At 43.9% G+C, this 9,345-nt stretch overlaps 3 protein-coding genes across 4 annotated transcripts in view; 1 reads left to right on the forward strand and 2 right to left on the reverse strand.

The window, feature by feature from the left end:
• The window catches only part of LOC111450243 (hexokinase-1-like), a 30,921-nt gene extending 27,323 nt beyond the window's left edge, over nucleotides 1-3,598 (forward strand). The window contains exons 1-10 of one of the 2 annotated variants that reach the window (XM_023090264.1): nucleotides 210-334; nucleotides 506-893; nucleotides 1,268-1,418; nucleotides 1,502-1,684; nucleotides 1,782-1,856; nucleotides 1,955-2,110; nucleotides 2,194-2,292; nucleotides 2,378-2,508; nucleotides 2,748-2,829; nucleotides 2,922-3,598. In XM_023090264.1, the coding sequence (XP_022946032.1) occupies nucleotides 622-893; nucleotides 1,268-1,418; nucleotides 1,502-1,684; nucleotides 1,782-1,856; nucleotides 1,955-2,110; nucleotides 2,194-2,292; nucleotides 2,378-2,508; nucleotides 2,748-2,829; nucleotides 2,922-3,269 (1,497 nt within the window). In that variant the 5' untranslated portion in view covers nucleotides 210-334; nucleotides 506-621 and the 3' untranslated portion in view covers nucleotides 3,270-3,598. Of the gene's footprint in view, nucleotides 1-209; nucleotides 335-505; nucleotides 894-1,267; nucleotides 1,419-1,501; nucleotides 1,685-1,781; nucleotides 1,857-1,954; nucleotides 2,111-2,193; nucleotides 2,293-2,377; nucleotides 2,509-2,747; nucleotides 2,830-2,921 lie in introns of those variants that run through there. The other variant, XM_023090265.1, reaches the window with a different exon arrangement.
• A 96-nt stretch (nucleotides 3,599-3,694) lies between these two features.
• Nucleotides 3,695-4,985, reverse strand: LOC111450245 (probable 3-hydroxyisobutyrate dehydrogenase-like 1, mitochondrial). Its single transcript, XM_023090267.1, has one exon. The coding sequence runs from the start codon at nucleotides 4,946-4,948 to the stop codon at nucleotides 3,899-3,901; it is 1,050 nt and encodes a 349-aa protein (XP_022946035.1). The 5' UTR covers nucleotides 4,949-4,985; the 3' UTR covers nucleotides 3,695-3,898.
• Nucleotides 4,986-6,358: 1,373 nt separating this feature from the next.
• On the reverse strand, nucleotides 6,359-7,385 carry LOC111450727 (mitochondrial import inner membrane translocase subunit TIM17-2-like). The gene has a single exon (XM_023090985.1). It carries the CDS (start codon nucleotides 7,294-7,296, stop codon nucleotides 6,586-6,588), a length of 711 nt encoding a protein of 236 aa, XP_022946753.1. The 5' UTR covers nucleotides 7,297-7,385; the 3' UTR covers nucleotides 6,359-6,585.
• Between the last annotated feature and the right edge of the window lie 1,960 nt (nucleotides 7,386-9,345).

Consider the following 9,345-nt stretch of genomic DNA (forward strand, 5'->3'; position numbering starts at 1 on the left):
TTTTTTTTTTTTTTTTTTTTTTTTTTTTTTTTTTTTTTTTTTTTTTTTTTTTTTTTTTTTTTTTGTCTTTTCCGGCGGGTCATTTTAGTCGCAGTTTATCTTTTCCAATGTAACAATTTCTGTAATTTCTTGAAAATAAAATTTCCATTTTTTATTTTTAGGCACGATTCTGTAAGTGGAATCATATTCTTATCTGAAATAAAAAGCACCAAAACAGGAATCTGCACTAAGCTTAATTTTAATATAAGAAAAGTTTAATCTCTATACAAAAATATATTCTGAAAAAAAAAAACAAAGGATGTAATTTATCACTAAACCGAAGCGCCCGAAAAAGGTAAGAACGACTTCGATTAATCACTATACTAAGTTTCTGTTTAGGTGTTGAAATCAACGAGAAAATTAGCCGATTCTGCTGGAAACTCGCTCAAATTCTTTGGGTTTTCTTCAAAATCCCTAATTTCCTTTTTTATTTTTGAATAAATAATACTTTTTACGTGTTTTTCAGTCTCGTAGAAGCTTTTTCATGACTCAAGAACTTGCCTGAACCAGAGAGAGTTGCTTTTGCTCCGCGCCGGACCTTCTCATTGAATTAGAATTTGGGGCGTTTCAGTTGGTTGCCAGATGGGAAAGGTTGCAGTAGGCACGGCGGCGGTGTGTGCAGGTGCGGTTTGTGCGGCTGCGGCGCTAGTGGTGCGCCACCGCGTGAAAAACTCCGGTAAGTGGGCTCGAGCAATGGCCATTCTGAAGGAGTTCGAGGAAAAATGTGGAACCCCTATTGGGAAACTGAGGCAGGTGGCTGATGCCATGGCCGTTGAGATGCACGCTGGCCTCGCTTCCGAAGGTGGTAGCAAACTCAAGATGCTGATTAGCTTCGTCGATAATCTCCCAACCGGGTACTGCAAATTATACTTCATTCTGTTCCCTTTTGATTTGCCTTACTGAATTTTATTAGATCTGTTTGTTCAAGCCGTTTCATAATAATTAAACCTCTTGTTTGCTTGAACTAAGAAAATCTATGAACATTTTCCTCATTTCGTTTAGAATTTGTTGTTTTTTAAGCTCATGCAAAGGGCTTCATAAGACGATGAAGCGTTTTTCTTTGTTGTTTTGTTTGTATTTGGGGTCTTAATATAATGTTATCTCTCATGTTATTGCTGTCTTTACTGTGATTCAAAGTTTTAATAGAATACTTTGGTTCAAATTTTGAATGGCATATACCACCATGGATGATGTTCTTTTAAAAACGACACTTTCCTTATAAATTTAGAGATGAAAAGGGGCTGTTCTATGCATTGGATCTCGGCGGTACGAACTTTCGAGTGTTACGAGTGCAGTTGGGAGGGAAGGACGGTCGAGTTCTGAAGCAAGAATTCGAGGAGGTTTCGATACCTCCACACTTGATGATTGGGTCTTCAGAAGTTAGTATTCTCCCCTTGAATTTATAGTGTGGATTTGGTTAGGATGGAGCATAAGCTGAAGTATCTGGTGCTGGTTCTGTCAGGCTCTGTTTGATTTTATAGCTCAAGCACTTGCAAAGTTTGTTGCTAAAGAAGGTGAAGGCTTTTGCTTGGCACCGGGTAGGCAAAGGGAACTCGGTTTTACTTTCTCCTTCCCTGTGAGACAAATCTCGATATCATCAGGGGCGCTTATTAAATGGACGAAAGGCTTCAGCATCGAAGACACGGTTAATCCTAATTCCTTGAGCTTTATTCTTTTATTTTGATAGGTAGCCATTTTGCTGTCGTTTCGTCGGCGTTGGATCTTGATTGATACCATTTTAGGTTGGGGAAGACGTCGTCGGTGAATTAACCAAAGCCATGGAAAAATTGAAACTCGACATGCGTGTAACAGCGTTGGTAAATCCCAGGGTTCTTTGTTCCTTTTTCTGATGCTAATGCTCAATGTTGGGGGTGCATGTATGTTTTGTGCTGACTTAGTTCTTTCTGAGATATAGGTAAACGACACGATTGGAACATTAGCAGGAGGTCGATTCCATGATAGCGATGTGATTGCTGCTGTGATTTTGGGCACTGGAACGAATGCAGCTTATGTAGAGCGTGCCAATGCGATTCCCAAGTGGCACGGGCTACTTCCGAAATCAGGAGAAATGGTTAGTGAATTGTGAGATTTGTTATTACTTCTTCGATCGTAATAATCTTACAAATCGAAGACGAGTTCATAACTTCAATGTAGGTAATTAACATGGAATGGGGTAACTTCCGGTCCTCGCATCTGCCACTTACAGTATATGATCAAGAATTGGATACTGATAGCTTAAACCCTGGAGAACAGGTAAAATCATTCTTAATACAATTTTCATCTCAGCATCACTCAAAGAAATGGTTTTCTTGAACACCATCTCGATTACTACTCGCAGATTTTCGAGAAGTTGATTTCTGGTATGTACTTGGGAGAAATTGTTCGTAAAGTATTGATCAAGATGGCTGAAGAAGCGGCTCTCTTCGGAGAAACCGTACCACCGAAACTGAACATTCCATTTATATTGAGGTATACAATATAGCATCTGGCCATGTTCTTAGTGAAAATATAAAATCCATTGTCCATGATCATATTTAGCTGACTCGGGCTAGCCGACTAGTCGATAATGGATACTCGTCCCCATCCCCTCTGTTTCTGATTGATATTGGATTTGAGACTAATTCTTCAAACCTGAAGCTTAAATTTCTTACCTAATAAATGGTTAGATTGTATTATGGGCGTTTAGTTTATGCTCAAAAAAATTGCAGAACTCCTCACATGTCTGCGATGCACCACGATACGTCTCCCGACCTCAAAGTCGTTGGACGCAAACTGAAGGATATCTTGGAGGTTAGGCATCCAGCCATAAAATCAGTGACTTCAAAAGATCTCTTTGCTTTTGACAAGATTTACTCTCTCTTTTCCTTTTGCTTGGCTGCCAGATATCTAATACCTCCTTGAAAACAAGAAAACTCATAGTGGAGCTCTGTGACATAGTTGCAACACGAGGCGCTCGCCTATCGGCTGCTGCTATCTTAGGAATCCTGAAGAAACTGGGAAGAGACACAGTCGGAAATGGGGAGAAGCGGAGGTCTGTGGTAGCGTTGGATGGAGGGTTGTATGAGCACTACACTAAGTTCAGAACCACCATGGAAAGTACACTGAAGGAGCTGCTCGGAGATGAGGTAGCGGGAAACATCGTCATCGAGCATTCGAATGATGGTTCTGGCATCGGAGCTGCACTGCTTGCAGCCTCGCACTCTCAATATCTTGAGGTAGATGAGCCCTAAGGGGGGAAAAAAGATCAAATTCCAGATAGTATATTATGGAGTGGCAGAAGAAGCTTTAGATTTTTGTTGAATTGTCTGCTCTCCTTTGCATGTGTTATCACTTTCTGATGCCTTAGACTCTTCTAGCTCATGAGTTCTCTCATTCCTTTATTTATGGTTATTGAGAGCTAGACTCTTCTAGCTCATGAGTTCTCTCATTCCTTTATTTATGGTTATTGAGAGCTTACAAAATTCAGTCAGAGTTTCAAACTCTGATGCTCTAAGGATCATTTTTCGTGGTTGCTATGCAAATAAAACAGGGCATAAGCATAAAGCAATGTGGTTGTATTGCCATCGAATTTGGATGTTTTAACCAAAACATCCCAACAAGTGCCTTATCTTTTTTTAGCGATCGAGTTCTAGCGATTGAGTTCTTCAATTTTCAGTTGAGATATGCTCGAATTGGTATAAAAAAGGATCAGAAACCAATATATTTATTTGTGCAATTGTCATATTAGGCCAATGTATATTGTGAAAAAGACCACATTTATCAAATGGTATAACCAAATTCATAAACAGAATCATTAATCACTCACAATGGAAGATCAGTGGCCTCTGTGTACCCAATCGGCACCTAATCGGCGGCGTCTTTAAGAAGAACCGCTGCCACTGCCACCGCGGGCGGCAGATTGGAGTGAAACATTATTCAGCCGTTCCAGGGATAAAATCAGGGCCTGAGTGCCCAAATTCCCCTCCCCATGAGCCTTGAGCGACACATAAAGCTGCTGAGCCAATGCCAGTCCAGGAAGGGCGAGCCCCATATTCTGACATTCCTTCAAGCAAATTCCTAAATCCTTCACGAAATGGTTCACGAAAAACCCAGGTTCAAAATCCCTCTGCAAAATCCTACTCCCATACAAATCCAGCGATTTTGATCCTGCTGCCCCTGTGGATATGGCGTTCAAGAACAAACTCACATCAAGCCCTGCTTTGTGAGCGTAAATCATCCCTTCCACTAGCCCCACCATCGTTGAAGCTATGGTGATCTGATTCGCCAGCTTCGCAAATTGCCCTTTCCCACTCTCCCCCATGTAATTCACTTTCCCCAACAGGGAGAATAATGGGTTCAATCGCCGGACTTCGCCTTCGTTACCGCCGGCAAAGATCGCCAGAGAAGCGTTCTTTGCGCCGCGATCGCCGCCCGAAACCGGAGCGTCAACTGCCTTGCAGCCCTTGGCGGCAGTGGCCGCGGCGATTTCAGAAGCGAGTGAGGGTTCGGAAGTGGTCATATCTACGAGGACGCCGCCGGGGCGGAGGCCGGCTAGGGCGCCGGAGGTGGGATCGAGGAGGACGGAACGGACGTCGGAGGGGTAACCGACAATGGAGAAAACGACGTCGGATTGGGCGGCGACGGCGAGAGGGGAAGAGGCCAAATTGGCGCCCAAATCGAGAAGGGGTTGGGCTTTCGAGATTGTGCGATTAAAGACGGTGAGTTTGAAGCCGGCTTTGATGATGTGAGAGCACATGGAGCAGCCCATAACGCCGGTGCCGATCCAGCCGACGCGAGTGGTTGTGGGGCTGACGATGTCGCCGGAAGTGGCCATTGTGCGGCGGAGGTAAGGGAGGAAGGGAAGGGATAGGGTGGGGTTTAGTTTGTGGGATTGAGTGTATAGGGATCGAAGAGAGATTTGCAGTGGCATCTCTACAATTCTTTTTCCCCTTTTAATCCATCTGAGGAACTTTCCCCCTTTTCTTTCATTTTTGGGACAAATTAATTAAATTTAATTTTTTTAAAAATATAACATGTATAACTAAAAGTTTATATAATTTTAAAATTTAAGACATACTAAATGAAAATAAATAAGGTAATAAAACTATTTCCGAATCAATCTTAAAAATATTTTCAAGAATCATATTCTCAAGCATCTAGCTCTCGAGCATCCTAAACAAAACTTTAAACCAAACAAAGGTCTATCGACATCATTTTGCTTTTGACTTTTCCCTATTGATATAACCTTAGATATATTAACTCCTACTCTTGGGCATTAGCATTACTAATACTTACGTTATTAACCATTTTTATGGGTCTTTCGAAATTTCTTTCCTCAACAATGATCACCAAACCTCATTCTCTAGTAACGAAAAAATGGGTCTAAGGTAACCATTTTGATTCTAAATCTAAACTCTCTAATTCAAATACCTGGTGACAGTAAGTTGTTATATGCCTCCCCCTAACAGAGAAAAATCAGTGTCATTATGTTCGTGTTAGTTTAAGAGAGAAAAATCAAGCAGCAACACCACCTGAATATATGAAACAGCAGAACATTTACATTACCAAAATTGAGCTGTTAGAACAAGAAGGAAGTCGTCACAAAAATTAATCAATGGAGAAGTTAAGCTGAATGAATGTATTTTCAATGATGAACCAAGCCATGGTATCTTCCAAGCAGATATCTTTAGAAATAACAGAACAGAATATGAACATGAAAACTGTAAAACCAGAGACCCAACACCAACATATTGAAGCCATCTATGATGCCAGAACATGGAGCAGGAAATTCCAAGTATCTGGCACTTGAGTATAGCTCATTCATGTACATTGAACAGGTCCATAATTATCAAAATCCAACACAACTTGTGTTGTTCAAGGGAAGCACTTTACCAAATGAAACAGAAATGGTATGCTTAGAATCACTCTTTAAGTGCATATATATGTTACTTGGAAAGTCAATCCAACCAAGCCAGAATAGATCATATGATGAAAGACTCCGCAGAACAAAGTCAATCCAAGCAAGCCAAAAAAGATCCCGATGAAAGACTCCACAGAACAAAACCGATGAGTGAAGAAATGTAAGAAAACCAAGCTCTGAGTATAACTCAACTGATTTGGGCATGTACTATTGACTAAGATGTCTAGATGTTGGTTGAGCTAAAAAGATCTCAGAGAACCGAAAAATTCAACTATGCAACTTTTCCAACCAATTGTCACCTCAAACTTCGAAGCCAGGCACCTCCTCCAGCTACAGAACAACAAAGAGGAATTGGAGTTGAACTAGAACTACAGGATCCTAACAACCAAAACCTATTTATCATCATGACTAGAAAAGATGGATCGAATCCATAAAAAGGTAATTTATTTACAACAGAAATGTTAATAATGTAGCCTAAACTTATTGTACAATTCAGCGTAACCTGAATGATAATTTGAAAACTTTGGAACTTCAGCCGACTGCACGATATTTCATTAATTAGAAGCAAACCTATAACACACGCCATACGTTCTACAATAGAATTCATGGTCTACTTATCTCAAACCTTAAAACCCAGATAACAAATTTTACTTGTACTCAAAATTTGGCACAGGCGGTGCATCAAAGCTCTCCAAAATTGTTGTTTCGCTTCCTCCACCCGACACTTCAGATTCCTTCTTCTTGCCTCCACCAAACCAACCTCCGAACCACGAGCCACTACCAGAATCTGAAGAAGACGACGACGGAGAAGAAGAAATACCTGCCAATTCCGCTTGTGGTAGAGACATGGAAGGAGCACGGCCAGGTAATTGGCCTGTAGGATACCCAGGTACACCACCCATACCAGCAGGCTCTTCAATCACAACAGGCATATTCTGTTGCTGGCTGAGGACTTTGTTTAGCATAATCCCAGCTCCTTCAATCAAAGCCAACAAGACGCCGCCGAACACAGCCGAACGAGCTGCCGATGCAGGTCCCTGTCGCATCTGGAGAAAACCGCCGGTAGCGGCACCGGCGATGATCGAGTTCCATGGATCCTCCTTCTGGCGGACATAGACCATGGTGCAATCGAAAGCAGAGAATAAGCCACCCCAAACGGCGAAGCTCCCGCCGACACGCGGCGCATTCATCCGGACGGCCTGAGAGCCGCCGATAATCCTGGATCCTTTGGGAGAATTGTAGAGACCTTTGATGAAGTGAAAGGCTGAACCACCTACGGCTCCCATGCCGAAAGCGCCGCCGATATCGTCAAGGATGCGATCGGGGCAAGGTTCCCTTGAGGTTTCTGGCGTTCCCATGGTGTCGATCTGATCAGTCTAGGGTTTTTCTCTGGCTTCTGCGTTCAGCTGCCACCGCCAAAACTCTAGCGTAGGTTTTGAAAGGAGTTTTAAAGAAAGTGTTTTAACGATATATATAAGTTTTTATTTAAGAAAAGAAACAAATAAATAATAATTGTTTTTAATACAAATATTAATTAGTTAATATAAAAATAAAATATAGTTTCGGCTCGGGCCTGCGTTTCTTCACCGACATGGACCAGTTTAGGCTCAAGCCTGAACTTTTGCACGGGCCTGAGATTCTTCATGGGCTAGGGAATGCCTTGGCTCGGGCCTGAGATTCCACATTGACTTGGGCCCGCTTCGGCTCGAGCCATAGTTTCTACACGGAATGGGCCTGACTTGGCTCGGGCCTCAGATTCTTCATTGATTTGAGCCTGATTCGGCTCGGGCCACGGATTCTTCATTATTTGGGCCAATTTAGCCCAGGCCTGAGATTCTTCAAGGGCATGGGCCCGTTTTGGCATGGGCCTCAGTTTCTTGATCAACTTGGACCTGCTTTGACTCGGGCCTCAATTTCTTCATCGATTTGGACCTGACATTCCTCATCGGCTTGGGCGTTTCGGCTCGGCCCTGGACTTGGCACGGGCCTCAGTTTCTTCATCAGTATGGGCCTGATTTGGTATGAGCCTCAGTTATTCATCGACTTGGGCCTGCTTAGGCTCGGGCCTGAGCTTCTTCATCGGTTTGGGCCCTAGAACGGGCCAGATATTCTTCATCAATATGGGCTTGCTTTGGATTGAGCCTATTTGTTTAGCACTGGGCTTTTTCATCGGCATGGGCCCTGACTCGGGCCTGAGTTTCTTCATCGACTTGGGCCTGCATTCGATTGGGCCTATTTTTGCTAGGACCTGAGCTTCTACATGGCATGGTCCCTGAATCGGGCCTGAGTTTCTTCCTCGACATGGGCCTATTTTTCAAGGGACTGGGCTTCTTCATCGGCATGGGCCCCGACTCGGGCCAGGGTTTCTTAATCGACTTGGGCCAGTTTAAGATTGGGCCTAGTTTTCTAGGCCATGGGCTTTTCCACCGGCATGGGCCCTGGCTCGGGCCTGAGTTTCTTCAATGACTTGGGCCACTTTAAGATTGGGCCTACTTTTACTAAGGCCTGAGCTTCTTCGTCGGCATGGGCTCTGACTCGGGCCTAGATTTCTTCATCGACTTGGGCCTCTTTACGATTGGCCCTACTTTTTCTAGGGACTGGGCTTCTTCAATCGCATGGGCCGTGACTCGGGCCTGAGTTTCTTCATCGACTTAGGCCTGCTTTCGATTGAGCCTAGAGCCTGAGCATCATTTACGCATGGGCCTGAGTTTCTTCTTCGACATGGGCCTGTTTTAGATTGGGCCTATTCTTCTAGGCACTGGGCTTTTTCATCGACATGGGCTCTGACTCGGGCCTGAGTTTCTTCACTGACTTGGGCCTGTCTTCGATTGGGCCTACTTTTTCTACGAACTCGGCTTCTTCAATGGCATGGGCCGTGACTCGGGCCTGAGTTCCTTCATCGACTTGGGCCTGTTTTCGATTGGGCCTATGGCCTGAGCATCATCATCGGCATGGGCCTGACTCGGGCCTGAGTTTCTTTATCTACTTGGGCCCTGTTTCTATTGGGCCTATTTTCACGGGCCTGGGCTTCTTCATCGGCATGGGCCCTGACTCGGGCCTGAGTTACTCCGTCAACTTGGGCTTTTTTCGATTGGGCCTAGTTTTTCTAGGGCTTGGGCTTCTTCGTCGGCATGGGCCGTGACTCAGGCCTGAGTTTCTTCATCGACTTGGGCCTATTTTTATAGAGACTGGGCTTCTTCAACGTCATGGGCCGTGACTCGGGCCTGAAATTCTTTATCTAGTTGGGCTTATTTTTCTATGCCCTGGGCTTCTCCATCGCCATGGGCCGTGATTCGGGCCTAAGTTTCTTCACCGACTTATTCCTGTTATCTATTGGGCCTATATTTCTAGGCCCATAACCTCATCATCGGCATGGGCCGTGACTCGGGCCTGAGTTTCTTCATCGA

Source organism: Cucurbita moschata, unplaced genomic scaffold (genome assembly GCF_002738365.1).
Source record: "Cucurbita moschata cultivar Rifu unplaced genomic scaffold, Cmos_1.0 Cmo_Scf00012, whole genome shotgun sequence".
NCBI classification, from domain to species: Eukaryota; Viridiplantae; Streptophyta; class Magnoliopsida; order Cucurbitales; family Cucurbitaceae; genus Cucurbita; species Cucurbita moschata.

Excerpts from the sequence above, each read along its gene's own strand:
- LOC111450245 (XM_023090267.1), bottom strand. The coding sequence starts at position 4,948 with ATGCCACTGCAAATCTCTCTTCGATCCCTATACACTCAATCCCACAAA.
- LOC111450727 (XM_023090985.1), bottom strand. The coding sequence starts at position 7,296 with ATGGGAACGCCAGAAACCTCAAGGGAACCTTGCCCCGATCGCATCCTT.